This window comes from Melospiza georgiana, chromosome 8, assembly GCF_028018845.1.
Source record: "Melospiza georgiana isolate bMelGeo1 chromosome 8, bMelGeo1.pri, whole genome shotgun sequence".
Classification (NCBI taxonomy): domain Eukaryota; kingdom Metazoa; phylum Chordata; class Aves; order Passeriformes; family Passerellidae; genus Melospiza; species Melospiza georgiana.
Window position 1 is genome coordinate 15,009,775 of NC_080437.1, and position 27,969 is coordinate 15,037,743.

General features: G+C 37.1%; 1 protein-coding gene across 32 annotated transcripts in view; it reads left to right on the plus strand.

The window, feature by feature from the left end:
- KCNMA1 (potassium calcium-activated channel subfamily M alpha 1) overlaps positions 1 to 27,969 on the plus strand; it is a 403,122-nt gene that overhangs the window by 363,203 nt on the left and 11,950 nt on the right. For 17 of the 32 annotated variants that reach the window (XM_058029013.1, XM_058029029.1, XM_058029030.1 and 14 more), the window contains 3 exons: positions 17,084 to 17,197; positions 20,349 to 20,479; positions 27,599 to 27,793. In XM_058029013.1, coding sequence (XP_057884996.1) covers positions 17,084 to 17,197; positions 20,349 to 20,479; positions 27,599 to 27,793 — 440 coding nt within the window. Of the gene's footprint in view, positions 1 to 17,083; positions 17,198 to 17,890; positions 17,975 to 20,348; positions 20,480 to 27,598; positions 27,794 to 27,969 lie in introns of all 32 variants that reach the window. The other 15 variants (XM_058029021.1, XM_058029020.1, XM_058029007.1 and 12 more) reach the window with 1 other exon arrangement.

The window sequence follows — 27,969 nt, forward strand, 5'->3', positions numbered from 1 at the left end:
AAGATATCTCAGATTTTGAAGTAAAAAATGCTGTAAAGTGAGAACTTGGCCCACCTCTTCACAAAATTATTTATAAACTCAATCTTATTTTTGACAAGGAAGCCCTGTGCTTGTCTTGATCACCTCTTAGAGATCTTGACTGATTGTCTTCCTAGAAAGTTCTGTAAAGAAGTGTGTATTTATGTTGGAGAACGAGGTCACCCACAGGTACTGGAGATTGTTTTTTATTGTCCTTTCTGTTTCTCATTCTGTTCCCTCAAACAGAAATGAAGATTATTTCATCAAGAATTATTTTGGAGAGCAGACCAGAGAATATTAGATCCATAGTCATACCATGTGCTCCTCAGTCATAACGTTTTTCCAAAGCACCCAGGAGGACTGGATGTGTGATGGGTTCTGCCTTGGCTGTTAAGCTGGGAGACCTCCAGTAATTTTCCTTTCCTTCATTTTGTTGGCATTTCCATCCTTTCTTCTTCAAGTATCATCCATTGACTGTTCCTATATAGTTTTTCATGCTTCTTGATTTTTTCTTAGAGTCCTACTTTGTGGGGATTTTACTTGTTATTTTATCCACCAGAAGAACATGGCCCGACACAAAATATTTATCTTCAGTTGTAATTAAAGCTGATATTTGGCTTTCTTCCCAACACCCAGAAAGACAATTATACCTAACTGTTTAGAGATTTATAAATACTGTACTGGAGTAGCCTCTGGGTAGTAACTTTAGATATCCAACTCAATAATTTTCTTTTATTGGATAGTGATTTAGAGCATATTTTGAGTCCTATATAGTCAGAGCAGTACATTTCATTAAAAAACACTTACTAAACAATAAAGAAAAGTGATCTTATTGCTCCAAGCAGGTCTAAAGTACAGAAAGGGGATGCTGTATAGTAACATTTTGTCCACAGACATTCTAAGACAGATCACAGTACAGCAGTGTATACGTATTTCAGCAAAGTAACAATTGCAGCTGTTTTCTGAATGACTTCAACTTATGAGAATTTTCCCTAGGAACACTATTTCAACACATGAGAGATCTTTTTAGGGCCCTCATTCACAATTCTCATAATAGATCCTCCAACAAGAGAGAATAAAGAGAAAAACATGAAGATTGGATGAACTCCTGTGTAATACATTTCATACATCACGGCAGGATTATTCTGGGGAAAATCCTATAAAATCAAGTAAACATACTCAGAATTTTACACACTGACTTCCAAGTGTAACAAATTGCACAAGCTAAAATAGCCCTGTACAAGTTTCATTTGATCCAGTTCCTTTAAAAATCACTTACAACTTCATTGTCATCTTTTGTTGCAGCTGTCTTAAACTTTGATTGAAAGGACAGGAACAGCCAGAGTTTCATTAGACTTATTTCACAATCTGATAACTAATTCTTGTATCATTACAAAGTTTTATGAACTTAGTCTCACAAGTTGCTGCAAGAAATTCATTAATAAAATGAATTTGAGATCTGCTTTCCATTGTGATTGCAGATAATGTATTCTTTTCCATCTCTACCAATCAATAAACCTTGATTGCTTTATTTCTGAAATGTTAGCAAAAGGCAGAACAACCGTATTATTGGGATTGAAAATGAGAAAATTCTTAAATAAGGGGAAAGGATAAATACTGTCTGAAGTCCTTTGTTAGAAATGGTTTTTGCTCTTTTTTGGAGATAACTGTATTTCAATGCTGCTAGAGAAAATTTTTTATAAATTCAAAGCAATACTTTTATTCCTGAAGGAGAGGGGGTTTAGTGAATGTTGAATCTCATATCCTTTATTTTATAGTCATAAGGTTTAAAGTTAATATTTCAGAATATAGGCTTGGATAATCATAGATTAAGTTAATTTTTAGGCTTTTATGGAATTCAATATTCTGTGGCAACTCCAGCATTGTTTCCTCTGTTTAATTTATTATATTTAGTAAAAACGTAGGAATAAAGAATCTTGCTTTTTTAATGCAGAAAATCAAACTTTATTTAGCTGCACTAAATAATTGCAGAATTTAAGGAGCTACTTTACCTCTTTAGAAAGCTTATAAGTACATGTAGAATGTTAAATGTAAATGTAATATTAAAAATAAATAAGTGAATAGTGCTGGCAGAAAGTGAAAGATTTGGGGTAGTTTTTAAAATGAGCTATGACATTAGCTTTATTCTTTTCAACCCTTAGATTCCTGTGTGTCTCTGTATATCAATGTCTTTTAGACTACAGAATGCTTGTTACACTTAAACTAGCTCATAATTGCCTAATTCATACAGATGTTTTGAAAGCTACTCTCCAAGACAGTATCAATCCTATCAGTCACATTTTCAAAAATGGTTTTTTACATTAACATCAGGTTTATTGTTTTGCAGGATTGATAGTTTAGTGTAGGAGTTAGCACCTGATTAAGGATGTTTTTACACTGGTTCTGAATGTTCCTTTTGTTAGCATCAGTTGCTGCAGTAATAGTAATAGTCCAATTAACAAAATTTTCTACTTGGTTGAGTGATTACTTTTTAGCTAACTGAATTTTAGGTGGTTGTAGTTTGGTTTCATTAGCCCTTTTTGAAACAAAGGCTGACCATCCTAATTAATGAAGTTAATAACTGAAAAATTAGATAAGGGCCAGACATGTCCCATATCACTATTTACCCACAAAAAAAAAAAATAGTCCAATTTTTGAAGATCAGGTCTCTGTGATAAATAACTCAGCATTACCTTTTTGCAACATGCACATAATTTCTTATCCTGCTGAACTAGATGGATCAGTTGATAGCTGTTATTTATTTTATGGTAGCACACTGGAGCTCTAGATGGAATTAAGAGCTTGTTGTCATAGTCCTGATATATACAAGAATAAAATATGGCCTTTGCCCTGGCAAGTTTATAATCTGATGCCTTGCTTGTTCCAAAACTTATGTGCTCAATGTAATACAGGTTAATAAATCTCTCTGACTTCAATGAAACTGTCCACCTGTGTAAAGTTAGATTATGTGCAGGTCTTTGCAAGATTTGGACTTAAAGAAACTAAAGAGTCTGTGTGGGAGAGAGGCTTTTCACTTAACTTTTTTCCTGTGCTGTAGAAACCAGCTCTGTGAGGACCTTGCTATGCTTCCAGTCTTCACATGAAACCCTTGGCAGGAAGGATCCCATGCAGCATCCTTCACATTTTTGGTACCTTTCCTTGCAGTCGGACACCAGTGTTGCCTGCTGGAATTGCACACACAAAGTAGTTCCCCACATCCCTCAAAGTTTTCATGGAAAGAGAAAAACTATTAAGAAAAGAGGGTTTTCAATTTTATTGCTTATAACAAACTAAAAATGTGTTGGATGAATGGCTGGAGAGACATATTCCTTTGATACAATTTGCTCTGGTTTTGAGAAATACTGGTAAGGTCCTGGCCCAAATACCTTTAAGTTTTCACAATTGCTTCTTCCTCTTCTGCTTTAAGATATCTTCTGCTTCAGCCAGAGAAAAATAAAACAGGATGAAGGAGGTAGATAATACAGTACATCAAATATGTGATCTCACACTTAAACTCTATTTAAGCATCCCAAAACTGTTATAAATTTATGGTAACTCAAATTTATTATTATTTGCTATTCAGCACCTTGAAAGCAAACCCCCTATTATGAAGGTGTACTATTTTGTGCATTTCTGATGCTGAGGAATAAAAAAATGCACTCTTTTTATGAGCATTAATTATACACCAGGCAAGGAAGCAATTGCCTCTATGTTATGAAATATTAAATCAAAATGCTTCCTGTTCCCAGATGTCCCAGAGATAAATACAGCAGTATTTTGAAGCCCCACTCGGAGCTGTTTTCCCTGCAAATTTATAGTTTTGTCTCCATTTTCAGAAAACCCTGTTTTATGTGAAGTATAGCACTCTTGGTAGTTTTTAAGGAGCAAACTCCTCTGGAGTTGCCTATGTAGGCAACAACTCTTATGTAGATTGCACACAAGGGATCTGAAGTTGAAAGGCTCCTTTAAGATGACAAATGGGTTGAAAGTGTTATTGTCTTTGATTGCATGCCTTACATCATCTGTATGTAGGAATAAGAGAGCTATACTTTATCTTTAGCCATTTTATAAATATTTAAGTCCTTAGAGTTGCCTAAAGATATTAAAGCATATTTTACAGTAGTTGGAATATAAATATTATATATAGCACAAGATACCAAAGTAGTTTAATGAATTCATAATTTTCTGTTCACTTTTATTGGAATGTGTTTTATGTTCCAAAACTTCCATTTAAAGAATAAGAGACCATTCTGCTCCCTGACAAGATGTGAGCTGATAGTGAGCGTTATCAAGGTTCACTTAAATGGTGATATGAGGCTGCAATTAGCAAGACAAAAGGGCACATGAGTATTAGAATGTACTGCACCCACCTCTGTGTTTTAACTTTTAAAAAAACTATTTTTAAGAAACCATATGTAAGTCTTTAAAAAACTGTAAGGTGTTTTGCATCTCCCTCTGTGTATTTTCTAAAAGTTCTTAATTGCATAAGAAGTTGTGCATCTAGATCCAATTATACTGAGGAAAATTTTTAAAATTTGAAGGTAATTTTCAACGATAACCAACCACAAAAATTTTACAACATGAAATGTGTATAAGGTCTGTGTTTCATGGCTTTGAATACAATGTATGTTGTTGTTGTAATTCTAAATCTTTCAAGTTCCCATCAAATATAAAAAATTCTTTTTAATATTTCACAGTTTAACTATTTCCCAGTAGGAGTCCATGCTGGGTAACGCTTGCTAATTACCCACAACAAAAGTAGACACACAATGCTGGTAAATTACCTGACCCTTTGCATTTTAATGAGACAACAAGGATTTCATGAAGTGATGTTGTTTCAGTGGTTAATGGTGTCAGCAATGTTGTAATTGTAGGCTGAGGCACATTAGCTGCACAACCACATGTAGGAAGGGTTTCTCTCAACAGGCCCTTTGGAGAATAGAATAGGGTATTATCATTAAGCCTATGTCATTTGCATGCTGCTAATCACTTACTTTATTATCTTGTGTATCCATTGTCTTTCTTTAATTGCTCTTTAAATGAAAATTAAAAATAGTTCCAGTGCCCACGATACTTGTGATAGCATCTTGATTATGAAGATAACTTCAAGAAAATGGAACATATAGATAATATATTGCAGGAATACAAGATAGTTTGAGAGTAATGTTCCACAGCAGGCAGCCTCATGAGCGTGATTCTGGTGTCTCTCTTTGCTTCACTACGTATTGTTTGCTTAATAAATGGTTATTTATATTCATAAAGGTGATGGGGTTTTTCTAGAGATCAATGTCACTGGTTTTGCTTTACAGTGGAAGGAGGTACAAAGCATCAGTATCTAGCAGACTTTACCAGTCTAATAGCAATACAGGAGAAAGCTGGATTTTTGTTCTTTCCAGTTAAATCCTAGCCTGTGATCTCCAAAGCAGAAAAGCAGAATCTATCACCTGCTAGTGATTTGCAGAACTTTGACAGCTTAAGATAAAATTTATAAAATTCTTGGCATTCTGTTTTCACGAAAGACCTCTTGATTTAAGTTTGACATGATTAAATATGAGACAGCCCAGACTTTCCATAATAAGCATTTTCTAAAAGATTGCTAGCTTCTGGTTATCAAGAACCTGCTACTTCTTTCAGCATCTGCAGGATGGGATATTCAGGCTGACTTGAGGCACAGGCTTTGTTGAAGAATCAATACTGCTGTGCTCCTAATAATACATTATTTTTGCAGCTTTTCCACATCTTAACATACTAGAGCTGAAAAGTAAATTATTAATTTTGTAAATGATGTGGTAGGAATTTTTGTTGAAGAAAGTTCTGAACTAGTTCTTTAATTTATTTCTATTCAACACACCCAAATAAGTTTATGGCTAATGGAATTTTTGTAGTGGCTTATTTAGGGACAAGATTAAGATCTTACCAAATGTCTGTTATGTCATAGCAATATTTGATCTTTTGCAAACTTTCCTTGGAACTTTGAAGCAGATCCTGTGGAAGTATAATGGAGATTCCAACCTTTCATGTTGACTTGAAGTTTGGTTGCTTGCTTAAATTTTCTGTTCAACTTCAATTGTCAAATACTCTAATTTAGGAGCATGATTACTGGTTATTAGTGAGAGGGAAGGTATCCCTACAATGTTTACAGTATATATATTTTCTGTAGGTTTGACAGAGTTTTTTCTTAAATGCATAGACAAGCTGGTAGTATGTAGACAGGCCAGTACACCCATGTAGGGGTTCCTGTTTCAAGGTTCCTGCCGCTCTTCTTGTTCTGTGACTTAGCAATGCATCTCCAAGTGAGGGCAAAGACAGGCAGGCATTTTCAAAACAGCTCCTCTAAAAAAAAAGAACAAGAGACTGAAATCAGGCAGTGTAGTGTGGGGCCTGAGAAAATGTTACTTATTTGTTTAATTGATTAATAGAACTAACAACTCTACAGTTACATTCTTAAGTCATTAGCCACCAGTGCGAGCTTGCTCAAAAATAGTTTATGCTGTAAGAAAAAAAATCAGATTCAGAACAGGGGCTTGGCCACTTTGTTTAACATATTCAGTAGTGCATTTTAGAAACTGTGTATATCTGTTGTAAATCCTCAATAGTTTGCAAATTGTTACTATTCTAACTTCTAATTAAATATCTGGTTCTTTAGTGGCAATGTAAGCTCATCTGTCTGGACCTATCTTCCATTTTCAGATGTAGACTGAATTATATAGACAGAGTGCTTCTAAAAATTTGGACTGTGTCTAGATTTTCGTTAATGGCAACTTGCTCACATGTCACATGTAAATCAGTCTTTACAACTTATCTGCAGATTTATATTTTAGATTGGCCCAAAATCACCACTTCTTAAATTACTTCTTAGCAACAAAAGCCCACATTGCAACTTGAATATTTATTCTCAGAATCCTATCAAACAATAATAAATAGACTAAAAACCCTCAGAAATATTCAAAATGCCTAATTGTAAGGAAAGCTATTTCCACTGATATTGGTACTAATTAAATTAAAACAAGGAAGAAAACATTTTATTTTTTATCAACCCATTTAACTCTCTACTAAGCAATAATAAATAGGAAAGTTAATGTATTAAGTGTTTGTAGACATTGAAGTAGTGTTTAGATTCATGCATGATAATAAGTAGGCAGTGCTGAAAACCAAAAAAACCACAATAAACCAAAGCAACACAAATAAAACCCCACAAAAAACTGCTGGAAGTTTTCAGGATGTCTGTACTGTGACTGGATACTGTAGTATACATTTTATGATTGCCATTTAATTTTCACTACTTAAAGAATACCACATTATATTTTACTGTTATCACTGGTTTTACCAGCTTGTTTGCTAGTTTAATGGGTTTTGAATCCCATATAAATAAAATAAATAAGGAGGTGGTGTAGAGACACTTCTGTAGATACTTCTTTAAATATAAAAAGACTTAGCTGTCAGAGGTAAGGAAAACTCCTATAGATTTTAGAAAAAACTCTGATAAAATAATGAGTCATTCTGTCATGATAAGGAATTCATTTTCTTTTTAAGATTAATGTTTGTAAGAGGAGAAAGACAGTGAGCCAAAGCAGTGCAGACTTAGTAATGGAATTTTCTCTTAAGAGCAGACTTTACCTCACTGGTTTTCTGAATACCTTTCCTTTTTCTTGGTATATTTGAGCAAATAACCTCTTTATTTACACTGCTGACTGTATGCTTTGGATATGGCCATCAGAGGCATGAGCTGCTCTCTGAACTCTTGATTCTGACTGAAGCAGGGGTTTCCACGCTTTACAGGTTGGGTGAACCCAGTGGCACCAGTGGTATCACTGCTGATCTTCAGGCAGTTTTACTGACACAACCTTAGGTACTATCAGTAGCTAATATATTGGTACTGGTACAGCATTCAAGAATATTCAATTAGAAAGCTACTTCAGATTCCTCCTGATTCCACAGCTGTGCAGTTTGTATTTGGGTTTTTTAAATGGTGAAGAAAAAAGGAGTAGAAAGAAAAGGCTGTGATTTCTTGTGCTTTCCAAGGGGAAGTTGGTTGAGTTAACGTTATATAGACTGGTATAGTTAAAATCAACCTGATACTCATTTTCTCACATGATATCTACAAAGATGTCTTTAACAGACATGCTACTCTGAAGTTGTGTGCTACAAAAGGCAGTATTTGAATGACAAAGAGCATGACAGGGATTTTTTTTCCATATTTATGATGTTCAATTTGGAGTACTGGTAAAAAGTTTTGGCTTGCAGAAAACCTTTGTAGTGGCGTGCTGAAAGCTTGAGTGCCAGCATTAAATTCCATGTTAAAACCTCTTTTAAAGAGAATATATCCGTACATGAACACGGGATCCATGTTCCTTCACTATGAGCATTTAATAAAGCCCTGACATTTTTAAAATATATTTTTAATCACCTGCCTACTGGCACTTGACTATCTGCATAGAACAACCTGTCCACTAAAAGCTTCTCTAGGATTTGGTGAAATCTGGCAGGACAGGACATGTGCACAATGGGCTCTCTAGTCAGCAGGCTTTGAGAAGTTGCATTTTACAATATAGAGCAATATAGAAGAGGAGCTTTTGTATACTTGCAAATAGATTAGACTGCAGGAAATATGCAGGAGGGCCTATGAAGCATACCTGCCAGAAAAATTAGAGGTGGTCTTGATCTGAGTCCAACCTGTGTCAAAGCTCAGCTCTGGGAATTCAGTTCAGATTTCTTTGATAAAATGGGGCTATAGCCTTCACAGTTCAATCTTTGATCCCCAAGACAGCCTTGAATGTGGGATTTTAGTTTTGACACAGCCTGTAGAGAAATTAATGATGTTTTACCATAGGTTTCCAGCTCAGTTCCAGCTTGAGTAATTTGCAAGTCTGCTGGCACTATTTAGCCCACACAGACCATGAAGTCGACCGTAAGTAAGTCCAAGTTGATGGAAAATCAATATTGCTAGAACAGAGTGACAGATGTTGATTATCATAAAATGTCTGTTTAAGCATTTTGTACGTATCCATTTCCTCACTGCAAACACCTGAATTTTTTGTAGAAGTTATAAAGTAATTGTACTTAAAGATGTGGACTTGTCTGCTAAAGAAATTTTCAGAATACATATTCCAAAAAATGACTGCTGTCGTTATTACTGTTGCTGCTCAGGGGAGCTATTCAGATGCCTCATTTATTGGAGCTTAATAGATTAAAAGTCCAAATTGAGTCTCATGATATAAACCTAATCAAATTCTAATCTACATAATTTTCCCATAAGCAGCATTGGGAAATTTGTTTAATTTATGTTTCAGTAGTTGCCAATCAGATGTTGGACAACCCTGTTACTTTTGTTTTTCAAATATTTGAATTGATTACTTGCTATGATATCTGTCTTTGCTCTTCCTTTTACACTAAGGAAAAATTCACTTTTTTGATATAATGACTTAGTGTAGAGTCTTGTCTTACATGCCAATATATCATTTTTAGTGGTGAGTTTTCCATTTTGTTTCTAGTTATTGAATACCTGTCTCTCTAAAATAGGTAATGCAGCTTAATTTATTTGATAATTTTTATTCGGCATATTTATTTTTGCCTGAGGTCTAAATATGCAGAGTTGACTAATGATTAAACTGAAAGGAGTTTGGCATTGTTATATACTAAATCATTTTAGCTGCAAACCTGTGCTACAGTTAGATGCTACTAACTTTGTGCCCTAGAAGCACCTAGTGTAGAAAACTATTGAATAGTAAATGAGGAGATGAAACAATTAAAAAATAAAAATTATAAAAAAGTAGCTAAAAAGGGCAAATTTAATGTTGTTTACTGCATAGAGAAATAGAGTTTCCATTCAGGCAGACTAGAGGGAAGTGCTATGGCTAGCAAGTACGTATAATCTTGCTTAAAGTGAGAAAAATAGGGAGAAGTGAACATTAAGGCTGTGCTCTGCAAAGTATTAGTAAAGAAAGCCCATTTGTTTTGGTAGTTTTGGGTTGTGTAAGCTTGTGGTGAACCTTGGCAGAGTTAGGGTTTGGGTAATTACCACATAAGATTTTGTGAAGGGAAAAAGATTCCTACAAAGCCAACCACAAAAAAACCTAGGCAGTTTCAGGTGGACTTTGTTTCTTGGGTGTGTATGATAGTGAAACTCAAAATGGCACTGAAACTGGGAAGAGATTTATATAAGTACCTGTTAACAGACCCCTCTAAGTTATACATAATTCTGCCCTAGGTTTAAAATATTACACTTTTCTAATATATTATGCTGTTCACAATTGAAATGGAATCAATGTGGTGTGATTCAATGCAAGACCTCAAGATGATGAAACTCCAATCCTTCTCTTGATCTTTGTTTTTACAGCTTAATCCTACCTTGTTAGAGCAGCCCAAGAACCTGCAGGCCTATAAATCATTTACACTTTGAGCACAGGGGGCCACTAACTCATCCAGGAATGGATCTCACACTTTGGGGAGCAGAAACTAGCATTGCCCTGTGCTTCCATTAGAGCTTTGATTTGGATATTTTCACTGTAGGTTTCTGTAATTCAGCAGAAAGTGAGCACAGCGACATTAGAGAAGAGCACTTTCTTGGCAGAAAGTGGCAGCTGATTCTGTGTGACATTGTCTCTCAGAGTTCAAAGCTCCAGTGTTGTTTCATTCCCAAAGCATTGTAGGGTTGCTAAAGGTGAGAAAGGTGTCCTTCTTCAGCCTCCACTTTCTGTAGATTCACCTTGGCCTATGTTTGGGCCTGGAGTGTCTCTGAAGATGCTCTCTCTCTCTGAGAGAGCTGGGAGCTTGTGTAGTCACATCTGGCCTCCCACATTCCTCTCCTTTTCCAGACCTTTAGCGATAATCTCCAAGAGATTATTGGATATTCAGCACAAATCACAGTAAAACTCAGAACTGAAGCCAGAATTTAGGATTTCCAGGTTCTCAGGCCAAACTACAGCTCTCTGTCTCAGAGCCCATGGGACAGTGAAGCTAGAATTGTTTCTAAATTGAATGGCTGTAACAGATTCCCATGAATGTCAGCAGCTCTTTAGCTGCATGACTGCTGCTGAACTTTCCAGGTATACCCAAGGGCTGTACTTTGGAGAATAACAGGTATAGTCTATCATTCAATTGAATTCACAGGAATATTAATGACATTGTCAGCAAACAGTAGCAAAGGGATACAACTGTGAGGTCCTTTCTGAGGATTATTTCTTTTTGGCTGCCTCTGCTTAATGAAAATACTTGTCCCATATTTCTGCATGATAACCTGTCGAGGGCGTGTTTGGCAGTTCACCACTTATGTGTTATTCATATTTGCTCAAAATATTATTGTTGTCTCATATTCTTTAGGTGAACCAGAGGTAGCTGGATGTACATGTGCTTTTTAAATTATATTTGTGGACTTTAGTGCATATATCACCCAGTAAATGCCATGACATCTTTCCATAAAATAGCATTATTTAAAGGGTGCTATCAATTTACAAGGTTCTTTAATAACAAGGCCACAACATTTAGGTCTGTCAAGTGGATTTTCAATTTGGGATAGTGCCTTCTGCCTGCACAGAGTTCCAGTTTAGTAAAATGTGTATCTTTGAAAAGGAAGGGAGAAAAAGAAGAAAGGGGCAGAGAAAAAGGGGAAAAGAATCATAAAGGATCCATTATGGTCCTTAAGAACGGAGGATAACTTATAAATGTAGCATAAAAATCCATTTTTGTGAATATGCCCATCTGGGTCATGGTGGAGTCAGTGGAACAGAAGCAGCGCACATCAACAAGACAAATTTCCCTCCACATTAAAACCCCAGTGAACCTTTATTGGTCCCCTCAGCAAACTCTAAGAATATATTTACTTCTATGAAGATCAAACTTTCCTGCATTTTGTGGGACGTTACTCAGTTAAGTGACCTGCAAAGAAACAAAAATTAATGGTTTATGGCCAGCACAATCAGGAGATCATTTGGCCATCAGGCCAGTTGCTCACACATAAGCAGAGCAAAATTGGTGGTTCTTTCAGTGGAAAAAATGCATGTTTAGCCATCCCAGCATTCTTTAATTCTGAACTTCACTGCAGTGCCACTGTAGGTCTCAGAATTCCTGCATGTTACTGCTGAGACACAGTTAGTGCCTCCCCGGGAGGACCACGGGTCAGCTGGCTCAAGAGACACAGAGCTCACGAGCCCAGTGCTGCTCATGCCTTTGTTGGTGGAATTTTGTAAGGGACAGAGAGGTTTCCTAGCCACCTGGCCATGCTGAGCTCAGAGCAGGGGAGCATCTCCTGGTAAAAAGAGCTTGCCTGCTATTACCGAGGAAATTTCCCCTGTGCTCTCTTTCCACAAAGGTGAGAACATCTTTAAGATTAGATTTTTGCTTCTGATGTAATTGATTAGTTTTTGCCTACTTCTGTGAGCAGTAGTATCTTAGAGGGAGCTGGGAAATGCTCTTTGCTCAAAATCAAGACATTGAACCATCAACTTTCTGCAGAGAACTGCAGGAGGCTCAAACTCCTTCAGAGCAGGTAGCTGAGGAGGGACATGTGAGTCCCTGCCTGTCCTGTCAGGGAGGGATGCTGCTGCCAGGAGAGAGGCAGTGACTGCTGACTGCCAGGCCTGGCTGATTTGGAGCATGTCAGGAGCTCAAAACCTGTGTTCCTCTCAGAGCTGTGATATTCTTAATCCATTGCTTGGCAGTATCTTGTTTATCTTGTTTCAGATAGGGGTGGGCTGCCTCCTGCTGCAGCTTCCTCAGTTTGGTAAGGGAGACCTCATTGCTGTCTCCAGCTACCTGGAGGGAGGTCGTAGTGAGCTGGGAGCTGGTCTCTTCTGCCTGGTTACAAGTGAAAGGACAAAAGGAAATGGCCTCAAGATATGCCAAGAGAGGTTTAGATTGGGTATTAGTGAAAATTTCTTCACTGTAAGGGTTGTCAAGCATTGGAACAACATTCCCTGGCTGCCCACGGAAGTGTTGGAGTCACCATCCCTGGAGGTATTTAGGAGACATTTAGATGTGACATTTAGTGACATGCTTTAGTGGTGAATTGGTAGTGCTGGGTTAGTGGTTGGACTTGATGATTTTGAAGGACACTTCAGACCCAAATGATTCTGTAAGTCTATGTTGTAGTGATTATCACTATAGCCAGTGGTGGTGGGTTGACTGTGACTGACAACTAAGTTCCACAGTGGGAAAAAAGCTCATGGCCTGAGGTAAAGCCAGTGAACCACTCTCCCAGTACAGCAGTTTAGTACCAGCTGCAGTGACTGCTGGAACTGATATGATTTTGCTTTACCTCCTAATTGTTAGCAAAGAGAATTCCCTTCTCCAGAAGTCTCCTCACTGTCACTGCATTTCCTTCCACAGGCGCTGTGCTCAGACTTGCACAGACATGTGAGTTTTGCTGCAGAGGTTGCTCCCATTAAGCAATTGTAGCCAGAGCTCCCCCAGTTGTTTGCAGAACAAGGAGATGCTGTGTTTGTGAGATCACAACTATCAGCCCTGTTTTACGATTTTTATGAGCATTAATGGAACAAGGTTTGGGGACTGAAGGAGAAAATGGAATATGAAAAGGAAAATGAAAAGAGGCTGTGAGGAAAGCATGTCATTTCTAAATGAATGCTCTGTGCAGAGGAATTGAATCTTTTCACAGCTGAAAATGGATCTTAAATCTGATGCCCTAGCTTGTTTCAGCTTCTGTAATGAAATAGAGTTTTCCTAATACCCTGTGACCTGAATTTCTCCCTGCTTTATGGGTGCTATTCCTTGACGTACAAACCTGTATTTTCTCAAGTCAGCATTTGATGATGGATGTCAAAATACAGGTCATGTATTATGCATATAGCATTACCGATTTAAGGTGTTTACTTGTCAAGTTGAGGAAATTCAAAAATGTCACATTCACTGAATCTGCACAGCTGTCACTTGTAGTTTTTCATGCCTTTAAATGAAAGTTCTGATAAAGCAGGTTAGTTTCCTGCACTTTTTTTTTTTGTTTGTTTTCTCTTCTGGAGGAAAAAAATAGACAGCCTGTGTATGGAAATTAGTTTGTGACTTGGGAGCAGGAATGTGTCTTGAGGGTGTTTGATAGCACACAAAACCCCCAAATATTTCCTCTTCCTGAAAATATTCCACAATTCTTATATTTCTAGAAGTGTCTGAATTAAGTACGAGCAAGGAAATTAAATTATCAGATACTTCTCACATCTTTCAAGACAGTAGGATGAAAAATATTAAGGCATGAGTCTATTTTTCATTCAAGGAGAAAACACAATCCCTTTAACATGCTTCCTGCATTTCAGACTGAATGCACTATGTGTGCAGTGTGCAATTACAGAGCTTCTGACAGTCTGTGTCTAACAAAAATGCCACATTTACTTCAATCTTCTGACACCATCCCAGGAAGAGAAATATTCTAAGGGTTAGAGAGGTGGCTACAAATGGCCACTGATGGAGAGTGTGCGTGTCTGTGTATGTGCACGTTGCAGTGAAGGGGAGGCAAGAAGAACCTGCACATTTGGCTGAGTTACATACACTAGCTTACTTCTATTTGCTTTTAACTGGCAGGGAAATACGGCTGTGCTCCTACCACCTGAAGGGCCTGATTCACTAGGAGGTGGTTTAGGAAGTGTGTCCTGAGATGTGGGTAAGAGGCTTCAGGAAAAAAGGGAGAAGCAGAGCCTCCAGGGATACTCCTAGCAGTATAATCCCTGGAGTGCATGAGAACAATATTAGTTTTGTTTATTTTTATATAAGTGAGCATGAAAAGTCATCATGTTGCCATTTTGACTTGTAATTCAGTGGGGGACCCAACTGGGCCTGCCACCTTAACTGCACAGGGAATCTGCAGCTACCTGAGCTTTTTCTAATGTGACAAAGGCTGTATCTTGCATCTCCTAAAAGAATGCATTCCATAATACAATGCAAGACACTGGATCCTGCTGCAGAAGGAGGTGTCACACTAACACCCACCTGTCCTCAGATAGCATTGCCTCCCCTTGGAGTTCCACTTCAGTTTTTCTGCTGTTGTGAGAGAGTCAGTGTTACCTGTAACTTACACGGTGGTGACTGAAAGACATCTGTCAGACTGATGAGCCTGAGGAATCTCAGGCTCTGCCACGAAGAGATAAACATTCAAAGGGCCAAAAAAGCTCTCAGTCATAGTGCCAGATGCAAGGAAACATCTGCAAACTGAAACTGGCTGGGACCACAACTCCCTGTCACCAAGCTGGTCTTTGTGAGTTCAGCACCACAGGTGGTGTGACACGACTGACTGTTAACATTTCTGATTGCCTCTAAGAAATCTGCTTTATAAAGATTTTCTATCCACTGATGATATTATATAGAATTTCTCTACTGACTTAGGTTTCCCTATGGCAATGTTTTTGTCTTACAAGCCCGTTGAATATATCATATCCACTTCTTTTCTCCTGAGCAATTTCTTCACAGACTTTTCACTCTCTTTTTAAGCTATCTTGTCTGTACAATCACAATGTTGCATTTAGTTTTCTTGTGATAGAAGTAATTCTTACCAGTACTTTCTGCAGAGCTAGGGAAGTCTCTTCCCAGTGATTCTAGTTTTATTACCTGTATGTTCTCAGTGCGATACAGACAAAACATAGAGATAGATGAATGGAAGGAGAATATTAAATCCCATTAAATCAAGAAGCCCAGATCTAGTGGTCCTTGTAGTTTAGGGGCAGTTTAAGAGTGATGTAATTATCACTGGAAGAGAACTGTAAGTCCTTAAGACAATATAAACCAGTATGAGATGCTAACAACTACAATTTAGTTTAGAGATTTCCTGGTCTGTAAATTGGTCCCCAAATAGAAGGCAAGGTATCATATAGTCTTTCTCTGAATTCAGTACCAGGTGAATGTATCCATGAATTTAACGGAGTGAAACAATTTTCACACCTGCAAGAAGATAGTGAATTTAAATCAGGAATTAATTTGGCTGTGAGTAAATTAAGAATAAGTGTATGGAGAATTCAGCACTAGTGACAAAGGACCAAAGGTCTGTCACCTGGATGTCAGGTGTGAAGTCAAAGAACTTGGAAATAATATTGAAAGAAAAAAAAATGGAATATCTTTTTTTTTTTTAAGTGTGTTTGAAGTAAACTTGGCTCAATTTTATTCCTAGCAGACAAATATTTGTGTAAAAATGCTGCCTTGATATTGGTCTATTGGTCTATGAAACCATAAAGTCACTTTCTAGCTTTACCATCACTTCTGCAATGACATTAAATGAGCATTCACATGTTTTCTATAGCTTTACTGGAAAAGGGGGATGGAATGCACCAGTCAGTCTCAGTGGTGAATTTCCAGGCCTGCTATTGCATGAGCTTTTGTATAACTACCCATTTTTCAGTACTTACAATCAAACTCCAAAAGGTTTTGCTTGGGTATTTTTTGTTTGAAGGAAAAAAAAAAATATAAAAACACTCAATGTCAAGAGCTCCATTTCAAACAGTAGGCAATCTGGCTGAAAACAGTCTTTTTTAAAGGTGAATGTTGCTGGTCTCCCAATTTTTTTTTTCTGTGACTGCCTTCCAACATGTTTCTTCTTCCACCTTTATTTCCTTCAAATTGTCACTCTTTCCAGTTCTTTTCAAGCAATCCTCTCACATAACATTTGAAAACCTGTGTCTCTTTCCTTTCATCCTATCTTTTTGTTTTGTAGACTGGACCCTTCCATCCCAGTATTCCTACAATTATAGTCCTCATAGAAATGCATATTATAGATGGTACACATGAAAATTACAAAGACCCTACTATGTGTGGGTGGTAGTGCTCTTGGAAAACAGTTGGATAATTTTAAATCTTGACTTCTGCTCAAACCTAAAACTGGCTAATGGAAGCAGTTTGTTCCTCATGGTTGTATTACCATTTACAAACAGTACTCTTTAAAATCTTAATTGCTGTTTAAGCAAAGGTTTTTGCTTTGGAATGGTTTGTTTTTTGTTGTTGGTTTGGTTTTTTTTGGTTTTTTTTTTTTTTTTGGGTTGGTTTTTTTTTTTTTTTTTTTTTTTTTTTTTGCATGTAGTTTGTCCTCTGTAAACATTCTCTATTTTTCTCTCTTCTTTTCATTTTTTTCCCTTCCTTTTAGGCTTTACACCTCCAGGGATGGATAGGACATCTCCAGACAATAGTCCAGTCCATGGCCTTTTACGTCAACCCTCCATTACAACAGGAGCCAACATCCCTATTATAACAGAGCTAGGTAAGAAAAGCTAAAATATATCCTTCAAATGTACATTCCTATGTCTTTTTCCCACTTTCCTTGTTATGTAGATACAGAAAAATTACCCATACTGTTACATTTTCTCTTTTGATAAGTGTTTTAAATTACTCTCTCAAAAGAAAGTTTAGGAACAGTTGATTCACTTTATTTGAATAACTGAAATAAATTTCCCTCCTTTGGGTTTTCTCCATTTTCTTAAATAAATATTCTATCAGACAAGATGATTTTTGCATAGTGTAACAAACAAGCAAGGGTCTTTGGGCTAAGATTAGAAAAGGAAAAAAGGCCAGAGTAAGTGTAAGCAGATATTTCCTGTGTATTTAATCAATTGTAAGAGGCCATTTGTTTATTTCTTCATGGTCCAAAACTGTTTAATCATGTGTAACCAAACTCTGTTTAATAGTATGAGATATTTCACTCCTGAGAATATGATGATGGTAGGTAACTAGACTCTGATTTCCACTCTAGCTGTGGGTATTCATGTTGTCAAGCGGTGTGATGTGAAGTGCAGAAGCTGTTCTGTTTCTTTCATGGCAAATACAAACTTGATTTGTGGTCCTTTGTCCTTCTGTTTTCTTTTTCAGTTTTATTTTTTAGAGCCTTACCTGTCTTTTTCCCTTACTTTATTCTCTTTCTGTACTTTCTTTCCCCCCTAAATACTTTACTTACTAGCTAAGCCTGGCAAACTTCTGCCTTTGGTTTCAATCAGTCAGGAAAAAAACAGTGGAACCCACATTCTAATGATAACTGAACTGGGTAAGAAGTGCCTTTTTCCTTCACATCACTGTGTTATTTTCTGTTGTTGTTCTTACTGTCATCAGCTTTTCCTTTATTTATCTGGCTGTATCAGAGGGGCTACCCTCATGGCACTGCTTTGAATGTGTTTTATTTGTGGTTCTGGTTGAAATTGACTGTCTTGTTCTGGTCTTCTTAATGATTTTTTTTCACGCAGCATCAGTAAACCTTTGATCACACTCGTCTGACCTGCCGGCTGTTTTCATAGCACCTCCTCACCAATTCATTTTTTTTGGCCTAAGTCCCCACCTCCCTGGCCCTCACTCTCCTACACCAATTTCTTTCTTCTTTTCTCTTCTTTCTCTTTCTTTTTGTTACTTCAGCCCGTTGTCAATTTGGTGGACATGCCTTAGCAGCTTTTCACAGGAAGTCCAAGAAGAAGTAAAAGATACCAGAAAAAACCCCAAGCCTCATAATTTCCCTCAAGCTATTTTTTTTTGTTTATTTTTTAGAGTAAGGCTTTTTCTCAGAAGCTCAGGTTTTGAAGCTGTAGAGGAGCAGCCAGGCTCCTGCGTGGTTCCCTCTCAACACAGAGTGCTCTCACCAGCCTTTGGAGCAGCGTTTGATGAGCTTTTCCCTATGGCACAGCACCACCCGTTGGCACCCAGCTCTCCTGGCCCACAAATCCCAGTGTGCTAACTTGCATCAGGAAGATAAAGATGCTGAGGATAAACACACACCTGCAGAACTCATGATAGATTTTTAGTGGCTCAGGAACTGACCCCACGCATGGCTAGCACAGTGTCAGGTGTTAGTCTGCCCGATGGAAGTGGAAAAAGAGTGCTACTGTCAATGGTGCCTACTCTCAACTAGCAAATTAAACTGAGATGCAAGCTGTTCAAAAAGTACATTTTGATACAGCAGGCTTTCAGACACTATATTGCTTAAAAATCTACATAAATTGATAGGTACTGTACTAGAAAAAGTATTGTGGATCCTGGTGTTTTCTTGGATGAAAGTCTTCTGATTACCAGGGCAGACCATTTCTCCTATTACAGTACTAAGGTGTTATGTTTTAACAATTACATCAGGAGGTGCAAAGGCAAGAGTTTTAAATTCTCTCCTCATCTCATTTAGACAGCTATCATGAGGCTTTATCTGCAGTAATTCATGTTTTGTAAGTTAAACATAGCAAGCACAGTAGTATAGAGAGTTTGGAAAAGGAGTGGATGTACGAGAAAACTATATGGGAAGAATTGAAACTGTATGAGAAGAAAGATCAGAATAGTAGGCAGAATCATTTCTGGCTTTAGAAGACTAGAGCTGAAATCTGATCAAGTTAATGGCAGTTCTCATGTTATTTTCAAAGTTTGCTGGGTTGGCTCAGGAGATGTGTTCACATGGGGAATAGGGATATCATCAGTGTGTGCAGTTTCAAATGCTCAAAATCTTTTTCATTTCCCTTTCTTGCATGGGAACTGAAATTAATTTGTCATTTAGTAAGCTGAAGGGTATTTCAATGGCATAGCTAAGCAGTCTGTGCGTTCATGCCTGAGGGAGACTAATATGGAAATGAAATATTTCATGAAATACAATCCACTTGATACACTGATCTCAAGGAAACAACTCTTTTTAGTTGGAATGAGTTGGAGGCAGAGGGCTTAACTGTGACAATGAAATGCCAGAGAAAGTCAAAATGACAAATACTACTTTATTTGGGCTTTTCTCTAAAACAGCCTGATTTAGACTCTTTCACACTGGCTAATGTAGAATTTGTGGCTGAGAAAGTGAAGTTATAGAGACAAATATTTGAACAAAAGGCAGTGCTGCAAGAGAATAACTGCTCATTCATTCAGATAGATGCATGTTAAAGGGACAGTTTATCCTCTTTTGAGCCCTAAGTGCATTAACACCACTCCAGCAAGAATCACAGCAGTACATCTAACAGATGCCTGTGGGCTATATCAGAATTTTATTGACAGCCTCTATTTTACAACAGGGTTCTAACTTTGTATCGTGTGATAGAATTTCACATTAACTCTACATGCATACAGCCTCAGCCAATATACCAAGATTGTCTCAATATACAAGTTTATCACATATCTCATTTTGAGCGCAGGCAACTGGTGCCACGAAGCTGCTTTCCAGGAAAGGGATAGGAACATGTCAAGAACAAGAGTGTCACCTCTTACAAGCAAGATAATGAGCAACAGATTTTTAAATGCACATTTTCACATCCATCTTGATTTCGTTTTCAGTGACGTCAAAGACACAAGTCTGTGTTTCCAGACATATGCCGTTTCTTTTTTTTGGCTGTGTGATGTGTTAGGTCACATGCTGGTGACCCAGAAACATCTTTCGTTTCTACTCTTAATATTATTATTGTTATTTTCAGTAAATGATTCAAATGTTCAGTTCTTGGACCAAGATGATGATGATGATCCCGACACAGAACTGTATCTCACGCAGCCTTTTGCTTGTGGAACCGCGTTTGCTGTCAGCGTGCTGGACTCCCTCATGAGCGCAGTAAGCAAACAAATCTTTTTCATTCCCTTCCATCAGACTTGCTGTGAAAGAAAGTGGAGGTGTGGAATCTTTTCCAAAAATAGGCAGAAGATGCTTTTTTCTTAGTGTCAAGAGAGTTTTGTACCCTAAGCTAGGTTATTTTCTTAGTTGGACACTCTAACTGAGATATCTAGGACTTCCACTAGTCCACAATTTTGTAAGGAAACAGTCTCATGTCAGGTTTTAAGAATCATGCTTTCAAAAAAAAATTGTCCCTTCTGCCTAAAATCCAGACTCAAATTCAGTGTGTCAGTCCCTGTGCTCACCATTCTTGTCAGACAGCATCAACTGTGTTTTGAGCTTTTAATTTCCTGTAGCCATGAGCAATGCTCTGAGTATGAGTGCTGGGGGACACTGGTAGAACTCCACAAAAGCCATTGTACACATCTCATGAACTCTATTTGTGTGAAGAGAGGTTATCCTCTCTTTTTCATATGAATTTCCTTATTAATCAAAACTTCAGTGCATGCCAGAAACTACAGATGGTGGCCTTTGGTTATGTCTACATTGGGGCTTTTGTTTGCAGCCATAGCACAGTTCTGAAGCAAGCCCCTGGGTCATGCTCCTTTTCATCCTCCTCATATTGGCCAAGCTTCCAGACCAGTCTTGCTCTGTGCGAGCTACACTTCATCCAGAGGGACCCTAAACTCTGCTAGATATAGCAAGGACGTAGTCTTTTTAAAATCTGAGCATGGGCTTTCTGAGCTCCCCATGGAATAAAGTTCATAGGGCTGGGAAAGATCTGTTGTAGACCCCAACTAACACCATATATGAGCAGATGCATTTCTCTAAAGGAGCCAAGTCTGACCTTCACCTGAATTCAGAATGAAACTTTTTTGCTTTTAAGAAAAATGTGTAGTGATCTTTATGATTTATTATTTTATTTGTATTTCATATTTATGTATCTGTATTTTGCAGTTTCCCCTGCTATGTTTTCCGTATGTTCGATCCACAGATAAATGAGTCTACACAGATAAAATTTTATTATATACATTATTATATAGTTATTATATAATTTATATATTCACATTATAAATGGGCATAATTTAACATGAAGGTTCCAAATGTTTACTTAGAGCTATTTATCTACTCCCATTATTATCTAAGTCAATGTCTCTGAATGTATTGCTCAGTAGGGCACTTCAGAATCAAGAACAAGTAGGGTTAATCCTTCTGGTTGCCACAGAAAGAGTGAGATACTGTGGACAGTATTGCTTCCTTGTGCAAAGGTGTCTCAAGTAAATAATAGTGATGCAATGAAAAATAGGTACAGCATGCCTGTTCAGAAATTCTAGTGTTTTTAGTTATTGCTAGCTTTTATTAACTCTTAGTTTTGGACAACATGCCCTCTGTTTTTGCAGTTCCATTCTATAAAAGTCCTTTTTCTGAACATTTTCATATCTAAGTGGTGATATTATGTGTCAGGGACAGTGCAGCCTGAAGCCCGAGAAATGTGATAACAAGAGTAGAAAATTCTCAAAAAAATACTAATCAAGAAGAAAGGCAAGGATTCAGTCAGTTAGAATTGTTCACTATCCTGTCTTTTCTTTAACCAGTTTTCTGATCAGTGGCAGTGTTATTTTCTCTTTATTCCTCAAAGGCCCAGCAAGGAGTTGGAAAAGAACAATTCTTCTTGACCACTCAGAAAGTGTAAAATGTGTGAGATGCTTTCCCTTTACTATCCATATTCTCATGGGGGAGGTGTGTTATCCTTTTACTTCTTCTCCAAGGAAAAGAGTGTTTCTCACACAAACTAATCTCTTTCACTATGTTATTTCTTACCTTTATTATCTTTTTTTCCTGAAGTACACTTGGTTTTAGCAAACAGCTTCTATTTCACGTGTCTGACTTCATACTTTCCAGTATGGGAAACTGAACCCCAAATCCTAGCTAAATTGTGAGATCTGTAGGCATGCTTTCATCCTATTAATTGCGCAGGAATTCTGTAAGAAGTATATAATGTGTGCTCTGCTGCCTTTTGCCAGCTCACTTGGAGACAAGTATACAGTTCATTATTCTATCTACTTAGTGATTCTGTGGGTTTTGCTGCTTATTTTTGATAGAAAAATTCCATTTTATGATCTCTGTTGATATCTGTGTAATGAAAATTGCTTATATAGTGTACAATGCAAATTTTCATGAACTGCTCCTTTAAGAATCAATCACTTCCCACAGTAGTGGGGTTTTGTAGTAAAACAAAAATTGAATAACAGCCATGCATAAGTATTATTTCTGATCTGTGGGTCATTTGAAACATGCATATAGATGTACGTGTAGGAAAAAAGCTACAAAATATATTCAGAATAATTTGCCTAAGTATTTCATTATTGGACAGTAATAATAATAATAATAATAATAATAATAATAATAATAATAATAATAATAATAATAGTTCTACAGTATTCATCAGTATTAAATTATAATTTTTTCTATAGTTTTGAAATATTGAAGTAATGCATTTAACCCAACTCACGAGTCTCAGATTAGAAAATGTGGTAACTTTCTAATTCAAGTCTGACTGCTGGAGATCTTTACATTCTGCTGGTTTAGCATTATTTCCTATAAGATGACAGAACTAGATATTTTAAGTTTGAAATTTTCTATTACTTCCTTATTTCAAAGGTAAAAGGCTTTATGTAGTTTAGTTTTCAAAGTGCCATGTACTGGTCATCTACACCCAGTTTGGCTTTGCAGCAAAGGCAATATTTCCCACAAGGCCAGGATTCACAGTGCAGTAGCTCAAACACCATTGCTCAGAGGACAATAACCAGCTCAGAACCTGCTCTGTGTTGTTGATGAGTTGGGAGCAGTGATCTCACCAGGTTTGCTTCAAGAGCTTTACTGTGCTCTGTGGGAAGGCTCTGGGCTTGGTTCATGTTTTAACTCTGGCAGAGGCCATTGTTAAAATGCTCCAGCTAATCATTGCTATGTCTTTGAAGAGACATCTAGTGCCATCAGGTACTTAAATGCCTGATATATTAATATTTATTTTGTCGTTGCATATGCAAACCCAGGGAAATAATACACATTGTCTGTCAGTCTCAAGGCAACACCACTTCTGGAAAGCAGAGCATGCCTTTCACTAAGTGAAATGTAACTAAAAAGTGTGGGATTGGAAGCATCTTTTAGGTTATGTAACTGGTTTTTAAAAATGTTATCTTCAGCTATAGAAAAGTTATGTGACATAGGATAGAGGAGCAAATATTTGAGCAGAAGGGCTTATTTCTGGGTCTTGTTGAGATAGTTATTCCATAAAATCCTGTACATGCAAGGAAACCAGTTTTCAGCACACAGAACCTTCAAAGGTTTGAGCAGTTGTCCTGAGAGCCAAAGCTTCCCCATCCTGCTTTTGGCACTGAAGCAGTGCAGCAGTGGTGGCAGGCTGGGGTCCCTCCCACACCTGCACTGCGCCAGACCCAGGTGCTGCTGCAGACAGGTGATACCACTTAACATCCACTACCCTGGAATCCCTTTCCGTGTGCCAGAACTTCCGGTGTTGATTGTTTTCTGTATTACCAAATCCTACATTTTCTTCATATAAACAGAAGTACAGAATGGAAGAAAATCATTAAAACAGTTAAAAATAACTTTTCATTATGTCCCATACTCAAGAATTCTCCCTAAGGGATCCTCACAGTCTTATTTATATAGAAAAGAAACTATTCTAATCTTTGTTATGAACACAAGACTATTTTCCATGCAATTCTGTTCAGAGAATTAGTAAACAGCATCTTGTAACTTAAAGTGTCCCAAACTTCTTTAAAGTTTGGACAATAGTTTAAGAATTAATAGATTTTCAAATGCTGAAATGCTGTTATTTATTGTCTGATGTTTATTCTGTCTCAAAGACCCTTTTGTTATTGGTTTGAATTACTGATGTTAGCTTAGTCATTCCTCAGGTTTGGATGTATATTATTCCTCCAACTCAATGAGAAAAGCAACTTAAAGTATTTGCTTGAAAGTGAGGTTAAAAACCACATGTGGCGGAGGAGGAGGAGGAGTCTTCTTAAAAGAAATTCATTTAAAAACCCACTAGCAAACACAAAAAAGGCAGATATAACTTGAAAAATGAGAATTTTAGTGTAATTATAAATGAAAGGCAAAGTGCTATTAAAGTTAAAGCAATATTATTAAAAGATGTGCTAATTTTCAGTTAAATTTTCTGTAGAAGACCAATTAGTTTAAAAGACATGACAGCATTAACTGCAAAACATAAGCACTCTGGTAATTATACTTTAAAAATGATTGAACAAATAGGAAAGCATCATTGAAACATTTGAAAGAGCTGCACTACAATTCTGAAGCAAAGGCTAGGTGGCACTGCTAGCTCAGATATCTGTGTCACAATTTCCTTGCTATTTACCCAGTTTCAGTGTGTATGATGCATTTCTTTTTTTCTGTGTTTAGAACACACCTATTTCATGCTCTCATTCCAGATGCTGATTAAAATGGTGTCACACACATGTCCAGTGTGGGGTTTGGTTAACGACGATAGCAAACAAGTATTTCTTCAGTTTTGATTTTACACTCAACAAAAGGGATTCTTTTCCATCACTGGAAAGTGCCTTGTTACTTTAAGTACAACAGCACCTTTCCAAAGACATTCTGTAGATCAGTTTCTTATAAGTACTGGCATATTCAGGCCATGTACCCTCCCACAGAGCAAGTAGAAGATCACACTCAAATTAATTTCAGTGTATTATTATTCCAGAGGAAATGGATATCAGCTAGTTCAGCTTTTCAGTGTTCCCCTAGTTCCAAACTGGCAAGATGTAATGAGGAGTCTGATTTTTGTGACAATCAAAAGCATGGGCAGACAGCTTTTTCTTGAGGAGTGCTAAATACTTTAGTACAGAAGGAAGCAACCCTGTTTAGTGAGGGTGAGAAGTTACAGCTTCCTATTCACCCATCTTTTCTTGCTTATGGTTGGACATTTTCTGATCAGATGCAATGCTGCAGCAGTTTGTCCTGAAACTTGGAATATTTTGTCCCAATGACTGCCAAAAAAAAAAAAAAAAAAAAAAAAAACCAACAAAAAAACCCCCAACCAAACAACAACAACAACAAACAAAACCACCAACAACAAAAAAACTTAAAAAAAAAAAAACAAACCCAAGAAATATCTTTTGGCTGCATTCATCCATCTGATTGAATGGTGCCATCCACATCAGTCATGGTGTGAAACCCAAATTAAGCTATTGTTCCACAATAGATGCTGCTTCCTTTCCTAATATGGGTCTTAGCTTTGCCTTAGAGGTATAGCACAGTTGCCAAAGAGGGTGACTCTGATTTCATCTCTGGGATATCAAGAAAGAAGTAATCATGCCTGAATGTCTTCTCTCTCTCACAGTGGCAATTCCTATTAAACATCATGTAATCGTTCCAGATTACATTCCTGCAAGGGGTCACATTGATTTTTCCATAAGTTAAGAGAGGTTTGAGTATTACACTTGAATTGTTACCCAGTGCATCCACATGTGTAAGGGCTGATTTGAGATCAGCTGTTGATTTAGACTGGCTGAATCTTCATGAACTGTGTCAGACTACTCCTTACAATATGCTTTGTAGCTAAGATATGTAGTGCCTTACACAGGTTAACTTAAATAATTGGAGTTGATGAGATGCAAGTATTTGCTTTAGGGCATGTATAACAGTAAGAATATGTTCCTCTCATTTTAATTTAGTCAACAGGTGAATGGCATATGTGCCTATGTAAATAAGCAGAGAAGCTTGAAGTTAGGAAACTTCAATGTAAATTGAAAAACATTGCTGCGTAGAACTCATTTTCTTCTGTTTTATGTGTCATCTCCAGCAAACAATGAAACTGAAGTTTCATTATACAAAGAAAGAATATCAAAGCAACATGGATAGGAAGCCAGTTCTGCTTTTTGATCTCAGGATAAAATATTTCAACCTCTACCTCAGTTTACCCATGTATTAAATGCAGTTACATTATATGGCTAGAGCAGTGAATTTCATTGAAAAGTATTATTTTAAAAGTCTTATCTTTAGACAACAAGCACTGTTGGAGAATTCACTATTCATTTTTACTTGGTTGGATTACAGGCATTTGTTATAAGTCCTAAATTCAACAAAATCCAGAAATCTAGTAATGTCAATCCTGTGTACTCTACAGTGAGCTCATTTTTTCCTTTTATGTTCCTTGCACTTTCAAAGCTTCTGAAAACTCAGACATTGGTGACATTATAAGTGACAGTCTTTCCTTTTTTTTTTTGTTCAACATTTTTTTTGCCCAGTACAATACATTGCAGATGTTTAACTGAGTATGTCTGAACTATACCAGTATACTTTTAAGTGAACTTGAAAGTCATTCATCTGGATTTAAATTAATATTTTAAATACCCATTGTTTGCCTGACAGACCAGCAATGCTACAGATGCTGGCAAAATGTCAGTGTGGAGTAAATCTTCCCTAATAAACCACACTTACCCTATACCCTAGAGTTTTTTAAAAGGACCACCAGGATCCCAAACTCATCATACATTTATCTGGAATGAACTCAAGATGTTTAATTGATATATGCTTATGTCTGAACACTGTCAAGTCTCGTAATAAGATGTTTAGTACAATACATCGGTTAGACTGCTAGAGTCCAGCCACAGTAATAAGTAATGACATTTGCAGCACAAAGGCAGCTCCCCAACGAATTGGTGACAAGAGTAAAAAGGCCATCTAGCCCGTGTAAGCTTTAAATGTGGTCTGAATTTTACAATTACATGTCCTAAAGCCCATTATTAGACATGAGGGCGATGAGAAGGAAAGCAGTCATTGCATCACTACTAACACCAATTATAGGAAACATAAATCATTCAAATTTTTGTACTTTAATAACAATCAGCCTGAATTGGTGTTTAAAAGGAAGGATCTAGTATAGGAGCCTAATGGGAAAGAAGAAAATAGAGTAATTGGAGGCTGCTGTCTTTTCACTTTCTATATAAAATTATTTGAAGAGACAGCCAAGAACTTTAAACAGCAGAAACCCGGAAAAGTTGTAATTTGGATGTCTTCAGTTGTGACTTTAATGGTGTTTGCTTAAAGAGCTTTCTTTTATCTCTGCAGACATACTTCAATGACAATATCCTCACACTGATACGGACATTGGTAACAGGAGGAGCCACACCAGAGCTGGAAGCACTGATTGCTGAGGAAAATGCATTGAGAGGAGGTTACAGCACGCCCCAGACACTTGCAAACAGGGACAGGTGTCGAGTTGCTCAGTTGGCTTTGTATGATGGGCCATTTGCAGACCTAGGGGTAAGATCATGAGGGAAATGCAGGACCAAGGCTGGTCTGTGCTCTGTTAGCTTTCTCTCAGACTGAGTGAAAAATCCATCTCAATAAGCATATAATTTCTATTATTGAATTTAATAGAGCTTTTGGATTGTTTAAAAATTTATAGCACAGAGGGCCAGGTTTGCTCTTTACCGTTT